Raw genomic sequence first — 27,563 nt, forward strand, 5'->3', positions numbered from 1 at the left:
CCCAAGCTGCACGTTGCCCTGCACGTCTGACTGTGTGTAAAGCAATGGATTTTTTTTAAGGCTTAACAGCCAACAAATCCAGTTACAAGTGAAACGGTGCGTTGAACGGCTCGAGTTGACTTGTTGATGTAAATCCCAGGGGAATAAAATAAAAACTAGTAAAGATTGATGACAGCACCTTGACTTTTTTTAATTCCAACGCCATGGGTAGACGGCAAAGCAATCAACAAAGATAATACTAATAAGGAGTATAACCACTTACTGGCGAATGTAAACGGATGGTATCTTGGACTTTCCAATGGACAGGTTGGAACCGAACCATCGCAGCAGCATGCAATTATCATTATTATTACTTTTCGTTTAAACTTTCGGGTCAAGTCTTGGCAACGTCACGCAACAAGCCACGATACTCTGAAGAATGTGATACAGGCTTGGTTGGTTTGTGCGCGAAATGGTTCTTTCTCCTCTCCCCCCCCTCCCCCTCCCCCCCCCCCCCCCCCGACTTCCTCGGGCCATGAACATGTTCAATAAATAGACCGTAAAACCACTTTTTTTTTTTAACGGTATAAACTTCATTTATACATGCAGTCCATAAAATTTGTTTTCTGTATCATCTCGACGAAATAAGTTACCCTGTATGTAATATATACAAATAGATTACTTCTCAATAAAATCTATATACACCAATTCACTATCTCCCCCTCTTAAAGGTTAGTGTACACACACACGACGTATCTATCCGTATAAATCTCCACCCAATTTTCTTCCTACTATCAATGGTCAGAGCTCGCACGTAGGATTGGCTGGTTCTACACTGTGAGTTCCAATGTTTCTTGTCTATACCTCTGCACCCTTCGTTAGTGAACCCCTTGGGGTTACATTTGGTCTCGTAAAAGTACTGCTTAAGTTGGCCGTTCTGGACGAGGATCTTTTCCAAGACGCCGACAGTCTGGCCGGACATGTCCACGGCGGTCTTCTTCTTGTCGGCCGTCACCCATTGACTGATGCTGTCACACACGCTGAGCTCCCCTCTCCTGCCCGGGTCGGAGTGGCGCCTGACCCGCGCCGACATGTTGGCCGCTTCCAAGTAGTTCCTGTACTCTTCCATCAGGAAGAGCAGAGGCGGCTCCAGAGGCACCTGGCCGCTCAACATGACCCGCGACGAGTACAGGTCGCCGTCCTTGTTGTTGCCGCCGCCGCCGCTGTCGCCAGCCGCCCTCTCCGGCTCGTCCACCTCCAGCAGTTCCTCCAGTACATGTTCCACCGTGTTAGCCAGCGCTCCCAGTCCGCGGGCCGGGCTCATCCCGTCTCTCCCCCCGTCCGGTCGCCCAGGGTAGAAGGAGGCGCCGGCTTCTTTCATCGGGGCAGCTTGCGGACAACCGAAGTATGAGATAACCATAGCAAGGGCCAAGATGGTCATTACTCCGCTCACCCGGCGGGACTGTTGGAGAGACAAGAAGAAAGAAACACCACGTTAAAACAACAACAACAACAACAACAACAACAACAACAACGTTAGTATTACTGATGATACAAATCACCACGTTACAGCAACAACAACAACAATAACGTTAGTATTACTGATAATAAAAATCGTTATTTTGCAATAATTATTATTAATTATTGCTGCCCCGATGAAATAATTATTATTGCAAAATCATGCAACCATTATTATTGCAAAATCATGCAACCATCCAGTCTTTCAGAAGTGGGAAAATATTGATGATCAGTCTGAAGAAGGGTCTCGACCCGAAACATCACCCGTTCCTTCTCTCCACAGATGCTGCCTGTCCCGCTGAGTTACTCCAGCATTTCACGTTTGTACCCTACAGATGTTGGCGGGTTACTAGATGCCCAGATGGCGCAGCTGGTAGAGTTGTTGTCTCACGGCGCCAGAGACCCGGGTTCGAACCTGGATTTAACTCACCCAAGTCCACGCCGAACATCCATCGCTCGTCACGCTACTTCTGTGTTGTCCCGTTTCCCCATCCACTCCCTGCACGCTAGGGTGCAATTTACAGAGGGCCAACTAACGGACACACCCGCACGTCTTTGGGATGTGGGGAGGAAACCGGAGCACCCGGAGAAAGCCCACGCGGTCACATGGTGAACGTGCCAACTCCACACGCAGACAGCATTCGTGGTCAGGTCTCTGGCGCTGTGAGGCATCTGCTCTACCCGCTGCGAGACCGTGCTGCAAATTAATATTATTCCAGCAAACTAACATTTCCCGAAAGCATTTGTCCCATAAATAGTAAAGGTTATCGAACATAGTACAGCACAGGAACAGGCCCTTCGGCCCACAATGTCTGTGCTGGACATGATGCCAAGACCAACTCTTATCTACCTACACATAACCCATATCCCTCCATTCCCGGCATATCCATGTGCCGATCCAAAACCTCTCAAACACCACTATCGTATCTGCCTGCACCACCACCCCCTGGCAGCGAGTTCCAGGCACCCGCCACCCTCTGCGTAAAACCACTTGCCCCGCACATCTCCTTTCACCTTAAAGCTGTGCCCACTGGTCTTTGTCATTTCCAATCTTGTCTCCCCCCTCCCTCCCACATCTCCTTTATATTTAATTTATTGACCACACAAGCGGCACCAAGATATTTTAATATCAAGTAATAAAAGTGCCGATTAATGCCAGTATCAATGATGTCTGGCTCTCTTTCAATAACTGCAGTTACAATTCACTGAATTCAACAAAGTAACGCTTAATTGTTTTTTTCATAAGTATGACTTTTTTAAAAAGGAAACGCGTGTAAATACGTGTGTGTAACGCCACCGTTCCTGGTACGTTTTCTGGGACGTTTTCTTAGCACGATCGATAAGGATCAATCGCCAATATCAACATTTTCGCGTCTGAACACAGAGCACAGGATCTCTGAACACCGATAACGCCGAAAAGTTTATACACACGTTGGAAAGTTTCCCACACTCTTGAAAGTTTATTAGACATTGAAAATTTTCCACACTTGGAAAAGTAACATGTTCGCCTTTCGAAACACGAAGGGGGGGGGGGGGGGGAATAAATAACCATATCACGCCGACCACACACGTTGGAAGTTGCTGAATTTCAGAGTATTTGCACTTTCCAACTGACCGAATTACATTTAGAGCCATAAAGTCAGTGACACATCGTGGAAACAGGCCCTTCGGCCCAGCTTCCCCGTGCCGACCAAGATGTCCCATCTACACTAGTCTGCCGGATAGAATATGTAAGGTCGAATAAAACATTAAACCAGACTCTTCAGAAACTTTTTTTCCAAGAAAAATACTTCCAACTGATCGCAGATTCCGGAAATACAACATTTACAGTAAAGTCCTAACTTGTTTATACTGAAGTAACTTCAGCATCAACGGAAATTTTATTTGAGGACAGGCAGAAAGACCAATTTGAAACACAGACCACGACAAATGCAACAATCATGAAAAAAAAGGATTTATTTTTTTGTAAATAAGAACCTATGTCCCAAGGTGGAAATATCAAATATTGCAGGTCTGGGCTTCAAGTCGAGATGGGCAACGTTGAGAGGAGATGTGTGGGGGCAAGTTTGTTTTTACACAGAGGGTGGTGGGTGCCTGTAACGCGCTGCCGGGGTTGGTGATGGAGGCAGATACATTAGTGGCGTTTGAAAGACTTTTAGAACGACACATGGATATGCAAGGGATTATGTGCAGACAGGGAAGATTAGTTTAACCTGGCGTCATGTTCAGCACAGACATTGAGGGCCGAAGGGCATGTTCCTGTGCCGCACTGCCCCAGTGTTCCATGTTAATAGTGTTACTGAACGTGGCATAGATAATGCTGGCACCTTCACGTTACAAAACACGTTCACAGAAACATTCTATAGTTCTCGGTGCGGGTAACCCCATTATTTGGTATTTCCCACTGCGAACCTGTGGGCCATTCGACCAAACAGGCCATTCGGCCCACCGAGTCCGCACCGACTAGCGATCCCCGCACACGAACACTATCCTGTGCATTGAATGAGTGGAAGAAATGCTGCTGAATCACTGATAGGTCGGGATCAATGCGGTTACAGTAACTTCAATAAACTTCCACAAGCAATGTGATCCCGGTGGACATTTTCCATGTGTAAATGGATCTTGTTTGGGGAAGGTGGAGCGAGCGGTTGGGCGATGAGACGAGGCACCGTCGTTTATATAAATCATTGGGTGTAACGAAAGAAAACTGCAGGAGCTGGTTTAAATCGAAGGTAGACACAAAATGCTGGAGTAAATCAGCGGGTCAGGCAGCATCTTTCGAGTTGAGTTACTCCAACATTTTGTGTCTACCTGTAGGTGTAACGAGTTTAATAACGAGTTTAGTGTATTTGACAGATATAGCATGGAAACAGGCCCTTCGGCCCACCGAGTCCACGCCGACCACCTGTTCACACTAGTTCTACGTTGTCCCACTTTCTCATCCACTATTTACACACGAGGGGCTATTCACAGAGCTCAATTAACCCACAAACCGACAAACGACACAAAGTGCTGGAATAACTCAGCGGGTCAGGCAGCATCTCTGGAGAACATGACAAGGCGATGCTTTGGATCGGGACCGTACTTCGGAGTCTGTCCATGTTCTCCAGAGCTGAGTTAATCCAGCACTTCGTGTCTTTTTCTGTAAACCAGCACCTGCAGTTCTTGGTATCTCCAACCTACAAACCGGTGGATCTTTGGGAGTGTGGGAGGAAACCGGAGCGCCCGGAGGAAACCCACGCAGGTCACGGGGAAAACGTGCAAACTCCACACGGACAGCACCCGAGGTCCGGATCGAACCTGGCGCTGTGAGGCAGCAACTCTACCCGCTGCGACAGTAACTAGCGACAACACAGGGGCCAACTGCAAGGATTGGCTCGCTAAAGGTTGACTATATTATCCCATCTGCCCGTCTTTCTCACATCGACAAGGCTGACCACCAGCGATAAGATACATTCAAATAATTTTAATACATTTAAACGTGAACAGTTTTGTGATCGACCCTTCGCGGACGAGTTTAGTGTAGTTTAGAGATAGCACGGAGACAAGCCCTTCGACCCACCGAGTCCACGCTAATGGGATTCTACGGGGATTCTAAATTCATGCCAGAGGGATTCTATTGTGTTGGAAGAAACTGCAGATGCTGGTTTATACAGAAAACAGGTACAAAATGCTGGAGTAAGTGGGACAGTCAGCATCTATGGAGAGAAGGAATGGGGGCCGTTTCGGATCGAGACCCTTCTTCAGACTGAGAGTCAGGGGAAAGGGGAGAAACAGAGATAAGGAAGGGTAAGGTGTGCAAACGAGACATCAAAAGAGATGCGGCTCCAGGAAAATGTAGAATATGCCATTGTTAGCTAGGGGAACGTGACAACAAAGCGAACAGTGATAAAATGTAATCAGGGACAGTCAGACTGGTCGGAGAACTGGGAAGGGGGAGGGATGGAGAGAGCGAGGGAAAGCAAGGGTTACTTGAAGTTAAATAAGTCAATATTCATACCGCTGGGGTGCAAGCTGGAGAAAAGGAGTAGGTGACGTTTGGGTCCCGACCCAAAAACGTCACTTATCCATGTTCTCCAGAGATGCTGCCTGACCCACTGAGTTACTCCAGCACTCTGTGAAACGTCACCTATCCATGTTCTCCAGAGATGCTGCCTGACCCGCTGAGTTACTCCAGCACTCTGTGAAACGTCACCTATCCATGTTCTCCACAGATGCTGCCTGACCCACTGAGTTACTCCAGCTCTCTGTGTCCATCGAGGGGATTCTATTTATCGGCGAGACACAAACGCGATCGGAAAAAAAGGGCAAATATTCTTGGGTGAAAAATATGTGGCCGAATAAATAATGGAATGGACATTATGATTTACTGCGTCATGTTTCATTACATTGAGAACATATGTTACCGAGTGAACCCCAGCCAACATAAACGCCGCCGTACATTACATCAATGGGCATTCTTCATTTATTCCACGCACTAAACCAAAACACCGCACAGTTTCCGCATCACTTGTAACTGGTTCTACAGCATTGCCAGTATTGTCACATTTAGCAGATCACGTTTAGCAGCAATCTTGACACACTACAATCAGCATTGAAATGTATTCAAGAGAGAGTTAGATTCAGCTCTTGGGATCAAGGGATACGGGGAGAAAGCAGGAACGGGGTACTAGTTTTGGATGATCAGCCATGATCATATTGAATGGCGGTGCTGGTTCGAAGGGCCGAATGGCCAGCCTCCTGCACCTATTTTCTATGTTTGTACGTTTCTAATCGCGTGTGCTACATCGGACCAAAGCATGTCCATTCCACTCGGAGTGTGTGGGGGAAGTTTATAAAGCAGCCAGTCGATTTGCGGCGTTGCCCCAGGAGCTGGGGGTGAGGGAACAACGCCGGTCTGGTCCATCCCACCCCCCACCCCCCTCTCCCCCGTGGGTCCAGCGGGGGAGGTGCTGCATCCCAGCCCGGCAGTATTTCACCACACCTTGGCAGCGGTTTACCGACCCATCATTCCGCCCGGCAGCTAAAACAGGGGAATGCTGAAATCTTCCTTTGTTCCCGCTTCCCCCCCCCCCTCCCTCTCTCCCACCACCCCCTCCCCTTCCACCCACCCCCCTCCCACTCCGCGGCCGACACACCTACCACTTCTCTCCATATCTCACATCTATTGTCTCATTCCAATCTCTGGCCTTTGTCCATCCATCCGCCGAACAATCCCCTCCCTCACCTGTGTCCACCTGGCTTTGTCCTGCCCCCACCTCTCTCCCAGCTTTATCCCCCCCCCCCACCCCACCCCACCCCCACTACAATCAGTCTGAAGAAGGGCCCCGACCCGAAACATCACCTATCCATGTTCTCCAGAGATGCTGCCTGACCCGCTGAGTTACTCCAGTAATCTGTGTTCCGCGCAAGATCCCGGCATCTGCGGTTCCTTGTGTATCCACCACCTTCTCTCTCGGCCACCACCTCTCCTCTGCTGGCGACTTGCGAGATCGCCGCAGATTTTCCAACTACCAGGACTTTACGGCGGCTTTCTCAGTCCCGCCCTCTTTTAAAGAAACCCTCATCCAATCCTTGACAAGAACAACGCCTCTGGTCCACACTCTCATAGCGACTGCTCGTAGAAACATAGAAACATAGAGACATAGAATACAGGTGCAGGGGAGGCCATTCGGCCCTTCGAGCCAGCACCGCCATTCAATGTGATCATGGCTGATCATCCAAAATGGGCATGCTCCCCATATCCCATGACTTAAGGATAGCGGAGTCAGGGGGTAAGGGGAGAAGGCAGGAACGGGGTACTGATTAAGAATGATCAGCCATGATCACATTGAATGGCGGTGCTTGCTCGAAGGGCCAAATGGCCTCCTCCTGCACCTATTGTCTATTGTCTATTGATTCCGTTAACCCTCAGAGCTAAATGTAACTCTCCCGTGAATACATTATAACTCGTTGTCACCTCGCCCACAGCAAACAACGAATGGCCCGTTTCCTTTATCGTCGTTATTTTCTTGCGTTTCTTTCATTCATTTGTTCTATAACTCTGCATCACCGTGGACATCTCTAGTCTCCCTCTCCCCTGACCCTCAGTCTGAGGAAGGGTCTCGACCCGAAACGTCGCCCATTCCTTCTCTCCAGAGACGCTGCCTGTCCCGCTGAGTTACTCCAGCTTTTTGTGCCTATCCTCGGTTTACAATCGAGCCAGTTCGCTGCTGTTGATCCATCACCCCATGCCCTCGTTGACCGACGCCGTCACCTCGTCCCATCTGCGTTCAGATTCTTCCGTGACACCAATCACCTGCATCTCTAGAAACCTTCTCGTTAGTTCAAGAAATGAGCCCTGATTGGGGAACCTTTGGGTTACCTTGGAGTTACGGAACCATAGAATCTCACAGCAGGGAAAGAGGCCCTTCAGCCCAACTAGCCCATGCTGACCAACAATGCCCCATCCACGCTAGTTCCACCTGCCCGCGCTTGGCCCATATCGTTCCAAGACATTTCCTGCGCATGTACCTATCTAAGTGTCTTTTAGACATTTGGACATGTACAATCGATGGCTCAATGGTACTTTAAAACACATCTTCCTCAAGTTCTCTTTCCTCGTTCACTCCTTTCCTCAATTAATGTCAAGATGACATTGGGAGGCATGATTCAAGGGTCAGACCAAGAGTTAGTACTAATGAGTAGGGTTAGTAATAATTAGTGCTACCTTCTTTCCCCAAACTTTGAGTCAGGCCTCCCAATGTCATTTTGACCCGCTGTAAATATTGCTCCTATTCGCCTGTTCGGCGAGTTTGTGTATGGGGTTGACCAGTACATGTCAAACATCTGCATCAGCTAGTTTGCCTGTGTTTGGCCCACATCCCTCCAAACCTCTCCAATGTATGTCTCTGTCCACGTAGAAACAGGGAACCGCAGGCGCTGGTTTACAAAAAATAAAATAAAATACAGTGTTGGAGCAATTCCGTGGGTCAGGCAGCATCTCTGGAGGACATGGACCGGTGACGTTTCTGGTCGGGACCTGCGGTCCACACGTCTTTTCCATGTTGTTGTATGCATGGTTAAAGACGCCAACCGGACCCACCTACCCGCCTTGTTGCTTGGTCGATTTTCTACAAGGAGTTGATATTTTATAAATGGAGCAAAGTGGATGGAGGCTGGGGGTTGGGTGTGGAGTTGGACTATATGGACAGGAGCGGAGCCCCCAGTGTCCCGCAGAATGGACGAGATGATTCTTTCATGAGGTTTGCATCTCATGCCCGCTCACTGTTACATCTCCTCGCCCGCTGGGCGCGTCGCACCCAATCTCAACGGTGACGCTGTGCCTTCATCTCGCCTTCGGACACTTAAGTAGCAGAATTGACCATCCAAACATGTGTCCGACCAGGTCATGTGCGGGAACGAACTGCACATGCTGCTTTACACCGGAGACAGGCACAAAATGCTGGAGTAACTCGGCGGGACAGGCAGCATCTCTGGAGAGAAGGAATGGGTGACGTTTCGGGTCCAGACCCTTCTTCAGACTGATTATGTGCCAGGGTCAACAGCGAACAGGACGCAGCACCCTGACAATGGGAATGATACACGTCCCCTGCATCGATTTATGAATGGCGCGATGTATTTATACAGAGCGGTGACACAGGGCAGCACTAACACATTTACATTTCAGATGATGGATGCTATTTATTCAGACACGCAGCTCTGGACTTGCGTCATTGTCGCCGGGACTTTCTAAATTTAAATCCGTCTGATTGGCATCTACTTCCCTTCTTCAACAACTTGATCTCTCGGCTTTCACCCGGCGCACGGAGAGACACAGAGAGAGAGTGGACCTCCCACGCGAACTGCAGCCCCCGATGTATTAGTTTAGAGTATCAGTATTAGTATTAGTATTAGTGTAAGAAAATAACTGCAGATGCTGGTACAAATCGAAGGTATTTATTCACAAAATGCTGGAGTAACTCAGCAGGTCAGGCAGCATCCCAGGAGAGAAGGAATTATTAGTATTAGTAATCAGCATTAGTTTAGAGATACGGCCATAGAAACAGGCCATTCGGCCCACCGAGCCCATGTCGACCATCAATCCAGTTCTACGTTATCCCACTTTCTCATCCACTCCCTGCACACACGAGGGGGTAATTTACAGAGAGCCAATTAACCTACAAACCCGCACGTCTTTGGGATGTAGGAGGGGAAAGCGGAAGAAACCCACGCGGTCACAGGGAGAACGTATAAACTCCACACAGACAGCACCCGAGGTCAGGATTGAACCCGGGTCTCAGGCGATGTGAGGCAGCAACTCTACAACAGCTTCGCCCTAAGTCATAACTTGCCTTAAACTGGAGAAGGGTCTGGACCCGAAACGTCACCCATTCCTTCTCTCCAGAGATGCTGCCTGACCTGCTGAGTTACTCCAGTGTTTTGTGTCTACCTACCCTTCATGAATCTTTACCCAACCCCCCCCCCCCCCCACACACACACACACACACAAAGTCAACCTGCCGCCCGGATCTTCCGTCCTCTCCTGCAATGCTACACGGAATGTGTGTATTCCTTGTGTTTGAAGCGAAGATCTATACGAAGTGCTGGAGTAACTCAGCGGGTCAGGCAGCATCTCCGGAGAACATGGATAGGTGACGTTTCACAGAGTGCTGGAGTAACTCAGCAGGTCAGGCAGTATCTCTGGGGAACATGGATAGGTGACGTTTCGGGTCTGGACCCTTCTGCAGACTCCAGCTACTACAGGTTTTTGTTTGTATCGGTTTAAATCAGCCTGTACAGTTCCTTCTTACATACTTCCTTTGTCTCTCCGCCTCTCCCATTTGCAGCATGTTGTTTTGGAATTGCCTTCATACAGCGCTTCGGCGTTTCACAGGGTAATGACCCGTGCAATCCCCTCTCACATCTGTCAATCTCCTCTCACATCTGTCAATCCCCTCTCACATCTGTCAATCTCCTCTCACATCTGTCAATCCCCTCTCACATCTGTCAATCCCCTCTCACATCTGTCAATCCCCTCTCACATCTGTCAATCCTCTCTCACACCCGTCAATCCGCTCTCACATCGAGCAACAGTTTTAGTTAGAAATGTTTGAATAAAAACCATCTTCCGACCAATACGTTAGAGTATGAATGGTATGAATGTCGAATTCTCTCATTTCAAGTAACCCTTACATTCCCCTTTCTCGCCGTTCTGGCCGTGCTGCTAGTTCCAATGTTCGCATCCATGTACCCCTTCGTTATCACCTCTCCCACAGCCACCAATGGACCGTTGTGGGCTTCGCCTTTCCTCGCTCACCGGCGCCGTCTCGGATTTATTCTGTACCTTTTCATACCTCCAGTGTCCCCTCTCCCCTGACTATAGAGTCTGAAGAAGGGCCTCGACCCGAAAAGTCACCTCTTCCTTTTCTCCAGAGATGCTGCCTGTCTCGCTGAGTTACTCCAGCATGTTACTACGGTGTAAACCAGCTCCATCCTACAAAACGCATTTGAGTTTTGGGTTCTGTCCTTCCAAGTTTTCCGAAGAAAAGGAATAGGTGACGTTTCGGGTGGAGACCCTCCACCAGATTGAAAGTCAGGGTGGGGGAAACTCGAGGTACGGGAAGCCACGGAACGAAACAGAGTCTGCGTCGATGACTCAGGAAAGGTGGAGCTGGTCCATTGTTGGCTGGGGACGGGGTGATAACGATAGGAGTATACAAGGTGAAATTAGCGAGGGGACGAGGGTGGGGGAGGGAGGGACGGAGGGAGGGAATGAGGGAATGAGGGAAGACAATACATGATTACAATCGAGCCATTTACATGATAAGGGAATAACAGTAAGTGCAAAGTAAAGCCAGCAATGACCGATCAAAGATAGTCCGAGGGTAGATCGTAGTTCAGGACTTTATTCACAAAATGCTGGCGTATCTGAGCAGGTCAGGCAGCATCTCGGGAGAGAAGGAATGGGTGACGTTTCGGGTCGAGACCCTTCTTCAGTCTGATGTAGGGTCTCGACCCGAAACGTCGCCCATTCCTTCTCCCCCGAGATGCTGCCTGACCTGCTGAGTTACTCCAGCATTTTGTGAATAAATACCTTCGATTTGTACCAGCATCTGCAGTTATTTTCTTATACTAGTAGTCCAGGACTGCTCTCTGGTTGTGGTAGGATGATTCGGTTGCCTGATAACAGCTGGGCAGAAACTGCCCTGAATCTGGCGGTGTGCGTTTTCAAGTACTCGACATTAGAGAAATTTGAGCATTTCGTGTCTTCGTTGTAAAACCGCACCCAGAACGCCTTTCTACACTTCCAAGTTGTCTACCCATCTGTGGAGTCGTTGCTCCCAAGCGCCGGGGGTCGATAACTAACCGATCTTGATAGAGACAAAATGCTGGAGTAACTCAGCGGGACAGGCAGCATCTCTGGAGAGAAGGAATGGGTGACGTTTCTGGTTCCTTTCCCCTGACTCTCAGTCTGAAGAAGGGTCTCGACCCATTCCTTCTCCCCAGAGATGCTGCCTGTCCCGCTGAGTTACTCCAGCGTTTTGTGTCTGTCTTCGGTGTCCAGCATCTGCCTTTACACATAACCGACCCAGACCCCTTGCCCCGGGCAGAGCCGCCGACCACCACACGGGGGCAGTGTTGATCGCGCTTGAGCCCGCTCTCGCTTTGCAGGAGGTCGTTGGGCCCCACAGATATCTGACATTCTTCAAACATCAGGTAACTAAACCTGAATGATTGTGTCCGAGTATTTATTTACATATTCACACACACACACCCCCACACACACACACACACGCATACACACACGCACACACACCCCCACACACCCCCCACCGCACACACACCCCCGCACACACACACACACACACACACACACACACACACCCGCACAAACAAACACACACACCCGCACACACACACACACACACCCCACACCCCCCCCCCCCCACACACACACACACACAAACACACACACACACACAAGGGGGGAGCAGGGGCACGGTGTGTGGTCGTTGTACCTAGTCGGTTACAATACCCACTGTTTGGGAAAGATCCCGTGCAAACTGGGACCAAACTAGACTCTACTGGAACACACAGTCCCGTCTAATCCCCCGCCACAACTTGGCTCAAACCTAGGCGGGAGTGCGGAAATGTTCCGTGCGTTGGTCCGGGGATGGGGGGTGCGAGGCGATCACTAAGAAGGTTCACAAGTTGCACTTTGACCATAACTTTGACCGCAGCTCCCGCCGCGTAGACAGTCCGACCCCCAGCGTTAGTCTGGAAGCAGTCGGTCACTTGGTAACGTAGGAACAAGCGCAAGATGAGGGAACACTTAATAATTGCTACTGACCTTTACGTAGAAATCGCCCGTAGACACGAAGCCCCCCGCCTGACGCCTTATCTCCCCCCCCCCCCTCGCTTCAGTACATCCCCAGACAGCAGTGTCTGAGCGTGGACCCGCTACGCGCTGCAGGTCCGAGATCAATCCGACCGGGCTTCACATCTTGGTGGAAGGAGCAGTAGTAGCACGTTTGTTCAGGGAGAGGGAGCTTTGTACGGCTCCCTCCACTCCCCGCTCACTGAGAGATCGCTGGCGCGGCCGCGCATCGGGTTTCCTATAAAATCTTTATGAGATCTCAAGAGTTATGCGCCGTGAGGCTTACCTGGCGTTCGCCCTCCTGCAGGCAATATTACACTGGCCACTGGACAAAGAGGACCCCTTCATGTCTACACACACATACACACACACACACACACACACACACACCACACACACCACACACACACACACCACACACACACACCCCACACCCCCCTCCCACCCCCCCCCCACACACACACACACACTCACACACACACACACACACACACACACACACACACACACACACACACACACACACACACACACACACACACACACACACACCCACACCCACACACACACACACTGATAGGTTTCTGTAGCGCCAACGAGATATAAACACCGAGCCTAGACTTACGGACCTTCTACCATACAGCGAATTCTAGCCCTCACATGGAGATACACACATACACCACCAAGGCAGATGGGGGGGGGGGGGGGGGGGGGGGTTGAAAGAATTAGCCGATATGCCACAATTGGGGATTTTAAATCAATCTACAAGTGAGACTGCTTATAAGAAGCGTGTTTGTTCATTCAATCAATCATCTCTCGCCCTAAGAATACTTCTTCAGACTAGTTTGATTTAGTCAATTGCAAAAGGTCTCCAAGATCAACAACGTTTAAATGCTCCCTTGTCTCTGGAATTGCATTCAGACTAAACGCACTTGAACTACATCGGATACAGTGACCCCTGGTAGTTGTCGTATTTAGAATTCAATCAAGTTAATAACCACATGTCTTATTAATGAAGGCCGGTGATAGATTTACAGTCGCCCTTTCACAAAAGTCCCCTGAACTACATTCGCCCGGCTCTCCACACGGATCTCGCTGAGACTCCACTCAAAATAATACGACCCACAACAGGAGTAAGTGTTTTAAACGTGAACCCACCGTTGTAGAATCTCGGTGTGAAATTGCATCAACACACGCTCATTTGCAAATTCTTCGCGTCTCTTCGGTTTTGTTTGATCCGAGACAACTTGTCCCCCTTCTGTAGATGGTAAATTATTGATAGCGGAAACTACATGCTGGATTGGGCGTGGAGTAATACCATACTCAATATAGACAAGTTGCATTTGATATTCCCGGCGCGCCGCCGCTCCGTGTGTGTGCGCTGGTTGTACATTGTAGGCGAGCGAAGCGCCTTCACTCCCTCCCTCCCTCCCTCCCTCTCTCCTCTCTCCTCTCTCCCTCCTCTTCACTTCAAACGAGGGAGGAAACCCCTCAATATGTTAAACACAGTCGGTGACGCGAACCGACCCAGTTCTCACGTGATTCTTGTTTTAAAAAAAAAAACCCTCACCAAATATTGAATAACTCCGACGCGAGCCCACATGATCACCCGGCGGGGATACTTAGTCATTTATTTATTTATTTATTTAATGTTTCAAACCTGCGCCCCAATCTGGTGTTGATACCTCATTGCCAATTAACACTTCCGCAAAGTAATAATTGCGACTCCCACGTAAAACCCCTCGCTAAGGTCTGGGCATATTTTGACACCACTTAAATAGATCACTTTTCTGGTTCACGATTCATCATTGTCTGACGAATAATGTAAAATTAATTAGCTGGCCAAGCATTCAGTTCCAGCTTCACAATTCCAACTTTCATTCTTGAAGAAGGGTCCCGACCAGAAACGACACCTATCCGTGTTCTCCAGGGATGCTGCCTGACCCGCTGAGTTACTCCAGTACTTTGTGCCTTGTTTTGTAAACCAGCACGTGCAGTTCCCCTGTTTCCACTGTCTTTCCCTGCCCCGCTCAATCGCATCCTCTGTAGAAAATCATGAGAGGAATAGATCGGGTAGATGCACAGAGTCTCTTGACCGGAGTAGGTGAATTGAGGACCAGAGGACATAGGTTTAAGGGGAACGATTTAATAGGAATCTGAGGGGTAACTTTTTCACACAAAGGGTGGTGAATTTATGGTATTCTCTGCCACAGAAGGCAGTGGAGGTCAATTGACTGGACGAATATAAGAGTTAGACATAGCTATTGGAGCTAGCGGAATCAGGGGATATGGGGAGAAGGCAGGCACGGGTTACTGATTGTGGATGATCATCCATGATCACAATGAATGACGGTGCTGGCTCGAAGGGCCGAATGGCCTCACCCTGCACCTATTTTCTATGTTTCTGTGTTTCTATGGTGGGTGTATGGAACAAGCTGCCGGAGGGGGTAGTTGAGGCTGGGACTATCCCAACGTTTAAGAAACAATTAGACAGGTACATGGATAGGACAAGTTTGGAGGGATATGGATCAAATGCGGGCAGGTGGGACTAGTGTAGCTGGGGCATGTTGGCCAATGTGGCAGGTTGGGCCGAAGGGCCTGTTTCCACACTGTATCACTCTATGACTCTATGACTCTCTACGTACCTTTAACGAGTTATAATTATAAAATAAGCACAAACGTCGATTTCATCAATTAAGTCCTTTTTTGTTTTATTGTTGAGGACTGTGTGTACACACCTGTTACGTTGCTCAAAGTAATAATTTCATTTTTTGAAATACGCAAAGTTCAGTAACTCAGCGGGTCAGGCAACATCTCTGGAGATAAGGGACGATTTCTGGTCGGATCGTCAGATAGTCTGAAGATGGGTCTCGACCCGAAACGTCAACCATCCCTTTTCCCCAGAGCTGCTGCCTGACCCGCTGAGTTACTCCAGCACGTTGTGTCTTTTTTTTTTTGGTAAACCAGCACCTGCAGTTCCTTGTGTCCTCAAGTATGTAGTTGTTCCGTTTCGGTCCACATGACAACTAAGTGTTCTTGTGTCTTGTTGTTGGAATTTACTGTTCGTCGTTGCCCAAACTTGGTCAAGTGACGTCATTCGCTTTATTAAGACACGCTGGTCATAGTTACATTATTGTAGCTGAATGCAAAGATGATTGGGATGTTTGTGATAGGAACAGTTTGCACGTTCCATGGCCGTGGCACAGATGCTGCTATCGATTAGCTTAAGACCAACTGCATAGAAAATACACCTCAAATATCATCTTGCACATTTCCCACCTTTGTTCTGGATGCTGACCGTGATATTATGATCCACTCCCCACCCGGAATCCCAAAGCAACTCCCTTAGCCCAAATGTTCTGCAATATATTTATACATATGTACGATTGATAAATATATATAATCAAATAAAGGAACTACTGAAAAAAAAGACGCTTTTATTTATGGCAATTCTACGTAAATCATGGTTATGGCTTAAAATCTCTAGGTTTAAGGTGAACGGGGGAAAGATTTAATGTGAATCTGAGGGGTGACTTTTTTTACACAAAGGGTGGTGGGTGCATGGAACAAGCTGCCGGAGGAGGTAGTTGAGGCTGGGACTATCACAATGTTTAAGAGGCATTTGGACAGGTAAGTGGATCGCACTGGTTAAAAGGGATATGGGCTGAGAGCGGGCAGGGACATGTTGGCCGGTTTGGGCAAGTTGGGCCGAAGGGCCTGATTCCACGCTGTATCACTCTATGACAATGGCCACGTGTGATTCATCAAATTGTTGATGTTACAAAGAAATAGGTACGGATAGAAGTATGTACAACCATGAGAGGGTCGACAGACAGAACCCTTTTCCCAGGATGAAAAAAACCCCCAGATAGTTTAAAACACTATTTTATATTTTTTACAAAGAGGGTGGTGGGTGCCTGGAACACGCGGCCAGGGCTTGTGGTGGCGGCAGATATGATAGTGGCGTTAAGAGTCTTTTGGACAGGCACATGGATATGCAGGAATGGAGGGATATGGATCATGTACAGGCAGATAAGAGTTGGTCTTGGCATCATGTTAGGCATGGATATTGTGGGCCGAAGGGCCTGTTCTGGTGCTGTACTGTTTTATGTTCTATGTTCCATGTTGCATGTTTTTGGTAACCAGGTATTTACCTCTGAGGTGGTTGTTGAGAAGGACAATAGACAATAGGTGCAGGAGTAGGCCATTCGGCCCTTCGAGCCAGCACCACCATTCAATGTGATCATGGCTGATCATTCTCAATCAGTACCCCGTTCCTGCCTTCTCCCATTACCCCCTGACTCCGCTATCCTTAAGAGCTCTATCTAGCTCTCTCTTGAATGCAGTTGCCAATTCACCTGACCGGTAATTAAATCTAAATTGGCCGACTCTTCAAGTAAGAACCATATTCGAGGCAGATTTCAAAACAGTGAATGAAATTAAGTCAAGTTGCCCCTTGTAAAATGAATGAGTTGACCTCCCTGAGGATTATATTTTTCCGAGAACCTGTGGAAAGGAGGATTTATGCCCAGTAGACCATCAAGATACTTCAGACGGGCGAGAATATCACCGGCGGCGCAGGTTATAATAACTACATTCATTATAACGCCGGGAGTAGAGCAACAAGCGCAGTAAACAGGCGACACCAGTCAATGCAACAAAGCGTCACACGGAGTCGTGTGTGTGTGTGTGTGTGTGTGTCTGGGCGGACATTACTTTAGTCCGAGGCTGTTTGCTTCTGAACTCTGCCTCGACCCGAATCCATTCATTCATCACTCGTTCCCAGCCAACTCACGCCCACATCACCGCTTAATCATTGCCCACAGATCTTAACTTTGGCAACAAAAATCTGGTTTAGCACCATTTCAATAAACATTGGGCAGTACTTTAATGCTATAAGCCTTGCCATGAATTGTCATTAATTCCTGACCCGCTAATCTGTTTTTTTTAGTCGCATTTGAGCCGTTTTTATACGCCGTTAGATGCATTCTAGATATTTTCTCGCACACCTCGATCTATCTCAGTTTAGAGGTAGAGCATGGAACGAGGCCCTTCGGCCCACCGCTCCCATACAGACCATCGATCACCCGCACACCAGTTCTACGTTAGCCCGCTATCGCTTCCTACACACATTCGGGGGACAATTTGACAGAAGTCAGTTCACCTACAAACCGGCACGTCTTTGGGTCGTGGGAGGAAACCCGAGGGCCCGGGGGAAACCCACGCGGTCACAGGGAGAACGTGCAAACTCCACACAGACAGCACCCGAGGTCAGGATCGAACCCGGGTCTCTGGCGCTGTGAGGCAGCAACTCTACCCACGGCACCACCGTGTTTTTGCAGAAGACGAGGAAAATATTTTAACTCTCTGAGGTCCAAAATTTAAAAAAACGTATCTTGAAGCACGATCTTACTAAATGTTAATAATTGGCATCCGAGTTAAATTGTAATTACTTTGGATAGACACAAAAAGCTGGAGTAACTCAGCGGGACAGGCAGCATCTCTGGAGAGAAGGAATGGGTGACGTTTCGGGACGAGAAACTTCTTCACCCATTCCTTCTCTCCAGAGATGCTGCCTGTCCGGCTGAGATACTCCAGCTTTTTTGAGTCTATCTTCGGTTTAAACCAGCAAACCTGTACGTCTTTGGAGTTTGGGAGGAAACCGAAGATCCCGGAGAAAACCCACGCAGGTCACGGGGAGAACGTACAAACTCCGTACAGACAGCACCTGTAGTCAGGATCAAACCCGGGTCTCTGGCGCTGCAAGGCAGCAACTCTACCGCTGTGCCACCGTGCCACCCTGCTCCCTGCAGATACCACATGGCAACCCAGTGACTGATTGAATAACAGGAGCCTTGTGATTGTACAAAGTGCTGGAGGAACTCAGCGGGTCAGGCAGCTTCTGTGGAGGGAATGGCCAGGCGATGTTTCGGGTCGGGCTGATCAAAGACTGAAGAAGGGTCCCGACCCGAAAGGCGTCGCCTCTCCATTCCCTCCACAGATGCTGCCTGACCCGCTGAGTTCCTCCAGCACCAGCTGCTTTGCTCAAGGTTCCAGCACCTGCAGTTCCTTGTGTCTCCACTGGGTTTCTCGCAGGTGATGCACTCACCTGTGCTACACCGCATCTATCTGTCCTGTTCCTCAGTCACCTCTCCACGTCGGAGGTAAACCTTGCTCCCTGCCCCCTTTCTCTGCAACTCAAAACCAATCTGTTTTCTATCTTTGCCTGCCTCTGATGAAACGCGTTCATTTTTCCACACCAACTTAATGTTTTTATTGACCAATTTCTGGGGGGTTAGGTTGAGGTTTATTATTGTCACGTGTACCGAGGTACTGTGGAAAACTTTGTTTTAGATTGAAACTTAGAAAAAAATAGTTGCAGGAGTAGGCCATTCGGCCTTTCGAGCCAGCACCGCCATTCAATATGATCATGGCTGATCATCCAAAATCAGTACCCCGTTCCTGCTTTCTCCCCATATCCCTTGATTCCGTTAGCCCTAAGAGTTAAATCTAACTCTCTTTTGAAAACATCCAGTGAATTGGGCTCCACTGCCTTCTGTGGCAGAGAATTCCACAGACTCACAACTCTTGCATGCTTTCCAAGCAGATCAGATACATAAATACAATCGTTTCAAACTCATGTCCAATGCGTAGAGCAAAGGGAAGACAGAGAGTGCAGAATATAGTTCTCAGCATCCTGGGTTTGAAGCGAGCGATTCATTCTCTCAGTATGTGGACCGGAAGCCAGTGAATGGAGGATGGTTTCAGATTCTCAACGCCCGCGGATATTTACACCCTGGGCGTTAGTTTCACCCTCGCCCCAATGCTGTCGGCGGCACCGAATGAAGAAGAATCTCGACCCAACGTGCTGGGGCAGCAGGGCGAAGGCCGCAGACGCCAAGAGGATTAACATGGGGGGCGGAGTTGGACTCATGGGAGGTGGTCTTGGAGGGGAGGATGCTCCTCAAACTGCGGAGCATCCTGGACAATACAGCTCACCCCCTCCATGACACACTGGTCAACCTGAGGAGCACCTTCAGCAACAGACTGGTCCCACCAAGGTGCAGCAGAGAACGCCACAGGAGATCCTTCTTCCCTGTGGCTATCAAACTGTACAACCCCTCCCCCTTCTGTCGTGGGGTAGACTGAGACTGACTCCCCCAATCTTTGCACGTCCACAATCCTTTCCACTCGTCACCTTAATTTCATGTTTCATGTGTCTTGTGTTTTATTTCCTATTTCCACCCTAGAATAAAAGTTCTATCGTATCGCATCGTTCCTCACATGTTGTATTCTTAATGTGTTAATGGTTTATGCTTTATTCTTAATTGTTTACTGCATGTTCGTGTTGTTACTTGCGAGCGGAGCACCAAGGCACATTCCTTGTATGTGTACATACTTGGCCAATAAACGTATTCATTCATTCTCTCCAGAGATGCTGCCTGTCCCCTTGAGTTACTCCAGCATTTTGTGTCTAATCTGCAGACTGATTAACATCAGCATTTGACTCACTGTCAAAGGGATCTCGTTTGGGCTCCAGGGAAAGATGATAAAAAATGACACAGTGCTGGATTAACTCAGGAGGGCAGGCAGCATCTCTGGGGAACGTGGATAGGCGACGTTTCGGGTCGGGACCATCCTAAGAACAAATTCTCTCTCAGAGTGACATTTACATATTCTGTCGTGCCGCTGCAAGCAAGAATTTCAATGTTGTATCTGGGTAAAATGTGAATTAAACGCTCTTGTCTCTTGAAGTGCACTTTCCTGCCCAACCCGTCCAGACTTGGTCAGAGGGTCTCGACCCGAAACGTCACCCATTCATTCCTTCTGTCCAGAGATGCTGCCTGTCCCGCTGAGTTACTCCAGCTATTCGTGTCTCTCTGCAGACTTTTGCAGAACATACACACTTCTTTAGCGGCGAGTAGGAGATGAGACGACGAGACTCTATGAGGCGGCGAGGAGGAGATGACACGAGACTCTGGTCTCTTGCCTTGCCTTGCCTTGCCTTGCCTTGCCTTGCCTTGCCTTACCGGCGAGTGCGTGTTGGACTCCGCTGTGGTGACAATGAGCCGAGCTGTGGATGTCGGGGACTTCTGTCGTCAGTGATCCAAGTGGGAATCCTACACCAGAAATAGACACAAAATGCTGGAGTAACTCAGCGGGGCAGGGCGGCATCCCTGGAGGCAACATGGACTGTGTGACGTTTCGGGCCGAGACCCCACTTGAGTCTGAAGGAGGGTCTGGATCCGAAACGTCACCTGGTCCATGTCCTCTCCAGAGATGCTGCCGCGTTACTCCAGCACTCCGTGACTATCTCTGGTCCGAAGCAGCATCTGCAGTTCCTCCCGACACAGAGACTGGACGGCCATTGGTTGGGAGCGACGGCCGGTTGCCAAGGCAACAGCCAAGCCAATGGGAAGGGCAGAGCCACTGGACGGGGTAGGCGGCTCCGGGGAAGGTAGATGCAGCGGGCGGGATGCGAGCGCGGTTACCGGCCGCCCCGGCTGTACCGCTCCACCGCTCCACCGCCGGCCCAGCCCCGCCACACGCCTCCAAACCAGGCCCAGTTTGCAGAGCGACCTCCCGGCCATCCACGCCTGGCCACTCGCTCCAGGGATTCCCGTGTCCTCACCCCCCGCTGTCCCCATCTCTCCCAGCGACCCATTGAGAAAATCAACCCGGCCGCTGCAGCCCAGTGCAAAAGGAAAAGCAACTCTGCAGCTCTGGAGGGAATGGACAGGCAGGCGACCTTTGGGGTCTGAGGAATGGTCCCGACCCCTAAAGGTGGTCCATCCACCTCCCACCCCTACCCCCCCCACCCCCACCCACACCCCTACCCCCCTCCCCCCCCACCCACCCACCCCCACCCACACACGTACACACGCTGCTCGGCCCGCTGAGTTGCTTCAGCATTTTGCTGTCATTGCAGCTTTTGTGGCTTCGCGCCCGGGGATTCCCATTCCGCTGCGCCGCTTCCCCCCCCCCCCCCACAATCAGGGGCTGGTGTGAAAGAGACCCCCCCCCCCCCCCCACACCCCCGTCTTCTGTTCATCCAGCGAGCGGGATACCCGCAAACCGTGCGGATCAGTGGCACAGGCGGTCTGGGATCATTATCGTGTGGGCAGGGGCTGCAGACGCTGGCTCACATCGAACATAGACACAGAAAGCTGGAGTAACTCAGCGGGACAGGCAGCATCTCTGGAGAGGAGGAACGGGTGGCGTTTCGGGTCGAGACCCTTCTTCAGACTGAGAGTCAGGGTGGGAGAGGGAGAGTAGAGATATGTTGCTTTGATTCTCATTTCTGTACCTTGGTCCATTCTACCCGCTGCCGAGGCCAGTATTAATTAGCACAAGAGCAGAGAAAAATGAACTCGTTGGGAAGGAAGGGATATATATATATATATATATATATATATATATATATATATAGAGAGAGAGAGAGAGAGAGAGAGAGAGAGAGAGAGAGAGAGAGAGAGAGAGAGAGAGAGAGAGAAAGAGAGAGAGAGAGAGAGAGAGAGTATCTGAAGTTCAACAGGGAGCTGTGGGGAGTGGGAGGGGCATCCTTTTTCGAAACGAGAATATAGGAGGAGGCCATTCTGCCCTTCGAGCCAGCACCGCCATTCAATGTGATCATGGCTCATCATCCAAAATCAGTACCCCGTTCCTGCCTTGTACCCATATCCCTTGATTCCGTTAGCCCTAAGAGCTAAATCTAACCTCGTCGCAGGGCGAGGGTTGAGTCCAGCTCGCCGTTACCGGGCTACCGCCATTCCCCACCAGACGTTCTCTATGAAACATTCCAGGACATGTCATCTTTTACAGAGAACTGTTCTTTGCATTGATTTTGGTTTGCGGGCATCACCTGCCCCGGACTGAAGTTAGCGCGGACCACTCTACATCACCGTCTATGCCTCTCGTTTCCCTCTCCCCTGACTCCCAGTCTGAAGAAGGGTCTCGACCCGAAACGTCACCCGTTCCTTCTCTCCCGAGATGCTGCCTGTCCCGCTGAGTTACTCCAGGTTTCTGTGTCCATCTGAAGTCAGCGCGGATTGGCAGCTTGCCCCGGGCGGGCGCCTGTACCGGGTTAGACGGTGCCCGTGTGGCCCCTGGTGCCGGGGAGAGAGGGCGCTCAGCTCGGCTCAGCTCGGCTCCGCTCGGCTCGGCTCGGCTCAGCTCAGCTCAGTTCGGCTCAGCTCGGTTCAGCTCAGTTCAGCACAGTTCAGTTCAGCTCAGCTCAGCTCAGCTCAGTTCAGCACAGTTCAGTTCAGCTCAGCTCAGCTCAGCTCAGCTCAGTTCAGCTCAGCTCAGCTCGGCTCAGGTCGGCTCAGCTCAGCTCAGCTCGGCTCGGTTCAGCTCGGCTCAGCTCGGTTCTGCCGCGGGCGGGCAGCGGATCCGCAGTGACGCGGCCGACAGCGCGGAACCCCCGTGCAACTCACCGCGGCGTCAGCGCCGGCTCCATGAGCAATGGGCGAGTGTGCAAGGGATGGTGTGCAAGGGCGAGTGTGTTGTGGGCAGGTGCTGCAATGGTCAGGGACGAGCAATGACCGAGCGTCCTATTGGCGAGTGTGCAAGCGGGGAGTGTGCAAGTGGTGAGTGTGCAACGGGCGGGCGTGCAACGACCGAGTGTATAGTGGGCTGGGGTATGCAATGGACAGTGGTGTGCAATGAGCGAGTGTGCAATGTGCAAGAGTGCAATGTGCAAGTGTGCAAGGGCGTGTGCAAGGGGCGAGAGCCGAACCCCCTCAGTAACCGGCCGGCACACACGCCAACCACCGCGAACCCAACTCACACACCAGTGACAACACACACAACACATAAAACACAGCAAATCTAAAGGGGGGGGGGGTCAAATAAATCACTTTCTGTCTCAACTTACAGGTAAACAGGTCTAAATGTGTAGGAAGGAACTGCAGATGCTAGTTTACACCGAAGATAGACACAAATGATGGAGTAACTCGGCGGGACAGACAGCATCTTTGGAGAACATGGAATAGGTGTGAGGTTTCGGGTCGAGACCCTTCTTCAGGTCGCAGGATGATCAGGGCTATTTTGGTGTCGAGAAGATTCAATCATTCTTGGGGTTTGCACCCAAAGTAGAACCAAAACTGGTGGCGCGTTTCCACTGATGTTCCAGTGCCAGCCCTGATTTGTTCTGGCCTTTTATCGCCTCTAGTTTATCCCCACCACCACACCCCCCCCCCCTCCCTCCCTCCACTTCCACTTTCAACCTGAAGAAGGGTTCCAATCCGAAACGTCACCTACTCCTTTTCCTCCAGAGATGCAGCCTGTCCCGATGAGTTTACTCCAGCATTTCTGTCCGCATATCTTTACTGAAATAACACTACGGCGCGATTCAAGTGAAAGAAACACTTCTCTCCAGAGATGCTGCCCGTCCCGCTGAGTTTATTCCGGCATTTTCTGTCTGCCTTCGGTCTAAACCAGCATCTGCAGTTCCTTCCTACACAATCGCCGTTTCAATGCGGGTTATCTGGTAGAACTGAGTGACGTGCAATGTGTAGGAAGGAATTGCAGATGCTGGTTTAGACCGAAGATAGACACAAAAAGCTGGAGTAACTCAGCGGGACAGGCAGCATCTCCGGGGAGAAGGAATGGGCGACATTTCGGGTCGAGACCCTTCCTCAGACACAGTGCATGCGGTTTACCTACCCGTCTCTGATCCACCGCCACCGACCTAGTGCATCCCAATCAACACTTGGACTTCAGAAAGTTGAGCCTTGTTCACCTGGCTGTTTTCATTCATTGAAGATTCCCATGCATCGCTGACAACTTCCTCAGTTCGCGGCCACAACCCAATTGGCAGCGATGTGACGCGTGATAGAGCCGTACGCCGTCTCGTAGTAACCGTGTCAGCTTTTGCAGATTTTAGATTGAAATCTCTCTCTCTCCCTCTCTCTCTTATAAGGCAATTGCCACGGATGACGCGTTATTTTGGGCTACCAACTCGCTGTGAGGCACCAACTCGCTGTCTCTAGTGCTGATACGCAAACTCTCAGTACCGCGTCAAGGACCATTGAGCAGAGATTTGCCCTCTCTCCTCTTCCCCCTCTCCTGATAAAATCTATCTTTTGACAACACGCGGCTCGTTCGCTGTTGCTTTTAGTGCATTACTTGCCCACGCACGGTCACATGAAGACAGCTTTGGCAAAAAAAAAAGAAGATATCTTATAATAATATCTAATCACATGTCGCCCGCTGCACCTCGCCAAGAAACATCCACAGCATTAATTCAACTCAAACCTAATTATCTCCAATTTTATCAGGAGGACGTGACTGGCTCTAATTCAGAGGAAGTGTTTTAATTCAACTCGGGGATTCCATTTCCAATACTCCCCCAGATCTTCGCGAGCATCGCTTATCCTCTGATCTGATTACTAATGATGACAGCGGCCGCGATTACACCCGCAACCCCACCTCCCCTCCCCCTCCCCCTCCCCCTCCCTCCACTGTCTCCCCACCCCTCTCCCTCTCCCCTCCTCTGCTGTTTTTACTCACCATGGCTTGTGGTTGGTTACCCAGGGGTAGCGAGGTGTCTTAAAACCCAGTCTCTCCGACAGAGGCTGCAATGCAATGTATCTTGTTTGAAGTCATCATGCGAACTTCTGCTTCCACAGCGAATCGCCCACCACTAGTGTGACTTATGAATGTAATAACCCTCTGCAATATCCGCAGCTTAAACTACCGACACCTCAGTGACTACAAGACAGACGTACACAGACAGAGGTGATTTAAACTTGCACATTTACGCAACGCATACGCTCAGATGCGTTTCGGGTCTTACGTGACTCTGATGAATTACGGAATAATTGTTCTTGGAGATAGCGAGCCACCAGGTACAACACACCGCTTTGTTTAACACACCGACACTTCCAGGCACGCTGGGTCTGACTTAAATTGCCAACCCTATTTTTAAAATAAAACTTTGTTCGGGTTTTAAAAGTGCAGTATAACTTAAACTTTCAGACACGTGGCTCCCCAAGCAGCGAGCTGGAGCAGGTCTCCGCTGGTCAACTGGGGAATGATGTAGGACAGGTAAGAGAGCAGTTTACTCTTTTAATGTTTCGCGCACGCTAGCCGACAGAGGTATTGCACATTTGGAAGGTTCCCCTCTCATAGAGTCGACTTTGCGACCCAGATTTAGCAGCGCCTGTTGCAAGAAGCAACAATCACGTCAGCCCATCTACAAACGTGCCCACAACGCTACATGCGAAGCGAAAACACCTTCTCTTCCAAGAAAAAAAAGTTTGTCGCCGGTAACCCCACCCCGCGGGCAGCAAAAACCCGCTGCCACCCGCCTTGCCCGGGCTAAGGTAGAACTTCCCTTGGCACCGAGACGCCAATCGTGAAAAAATAATAAACATCTGTGAGTTGCTTAAAAAGAAAACATGTTTTTTTCCATTCACTCGTCTGTCAAAGTAGGCGGCCTTGTAACTTACCGGCAGAAAGATGCGGGCTTTATTACAGGTGATCAAACCTGTGGCGGTTCTGCTCTTGAGTCCCGACTCTGGCGATCGCTCTAAGAATCAAACTCAATTACCAGAGAATCCAAAATGGCAATATCTCCTAGATTTGGGGATGACGTGAATTTAAATATGAGTAATAACCCATATAGACGTATTGGGTTGTGCATGGTTTGGGTGGCTTACAGAAAGATCCATAATATCACATACTCGCCAACCAACCAGCTACGAGACACATCCCTCTACGTTGTTTAGATACATTTAGTGCTGGAACAAACACTTTGTTGAGATCATACTTTGAAACAGTCAAGTTATTTGCAACGCGGTGAATTGCACTTTCTTTTAACAGATATTCTAACAACTCGCCTGTTGGAGAATACTCACCAAAGCCAGCCTCCAATGCAGTGCCAATGTCTGCAAGCATGGATGCTGACAGATGCAGGTGGCAGCTAGCGCGGTTTATATAGCCCGTGGCGCAAATGTAGACTTTACACAGGACCTCGTAAACAAGTCAAATGATGAACATCCACAAAATAACGCCGAGGGCTCAGACAGATAGCCACTCAATCAGACCGAACACGAGGGCAAGTGGCTGAATGGATACGCGTAAACAAACAAACACACTGATTCATTTATTCACACATTCAAAGAAACTCCGACCTGTTGGCACGTCTGGCATATTAGTCTGCAGCTCGCCATATCACCAAGCCAAAGTATAACCCCAATCGTGAATAAAACACACACTGGGGGGGGGGGGTTTCTCCGGAGACGTGTTGGGAGTGATATTGGCGTCGAGCAATTTGGGGCTAAGAGCATTGAGGAGGTGAGGAGCCTTTAACAAGACAGGGGGACGAGTTGACAATTGGCCTCGACTGAAATTCCCCTGCATGCTAATATTACAGGCGCAGAGACAGCCTTTGATGCTTGTTGCTATTCTCCTGCTATTGTTTATATGCAAAAGACAGGGCCCCATCGAGAGAATTAGTGTCAACATGAGATAGACCCAAAAATGTTGGAGTAACTCAGCGGGACAGGCAGCATCTCTGGAGAGAAGGAGTGGGTGACGTTTCGGGTGGAGACCCTTCTTCTGACTTTTAAACATGAAGCTGGGAGTGTGTATAAAGTAGACGGGGCAGCACGATCAGGGCGAACGTCGGAGGCCACCGACTGAAATCTGATGGGAACTAGTCGAACACAGTCGTAACTGGGCCAAGTTGAAGTGGTCCAGT

General features: G+C 49.8%; 1 protein-coding gene across 8 annotated transcripts; it reads right to left on the minus strand.

Moving 5' to 3' along the window:
* Positions 1–508: 508 nt before the first annotated feature.
* Positions 509–26,734, minus strand: bdnf (brain-derived neurotrophic factor). 8 transcript variants are annotated; one of them, XM_078414856.1, is made up of 2 exons: positions 26,719–26,734; positions 509–1,441 (listed from the first exon to the last, which is right to left on the minus strand). In XM_078414856.1, exon 2 carries the CDS (start codon positions 1,418–1,420, stop codon positions 692–694), a length of 729 nt encoding a protein of 242 aa, XP_078270982.1. In that variant the 5' UTR covers positions 1,421–1,441; positions 26,719–26,734; the 3' UTR covers positions 509–691. The 8 variants fall into 8 exon arrangements, with proteins under 8 accessions (XP_078270982.1, XP_078270977.1, XP_078270974.1 ...); XM_078414851.1 differs by lacking the exon at positions 26,719–26,734 and adding an exon at positions 26,311–26,413; XM_078414848.1 differs by lacking the exon at positions 26,719–26,734 and adding an exon at positions 25,370–25,533.
* Between the last annotated feature and the right edge of the window lie 829 nt (positions 26,735–27,563).

The sequence above is a fragment of the Rhinoraja longicauda genome, chromosome 18 (genome assembly GCF_053455715.1).
Source record: "Rhinoraja longicauda isolate Sanriku21f chromosome 18, sRhiLon1.1, whole genome shotgun sequence".
Taxonomy (NCBI): Eukaryota; Metazoa; Chordata; class Chondrichthyes; order Rajiformes; family Arhynchobatidae; genus Rhinoraja; species Rhinoraja longicauda.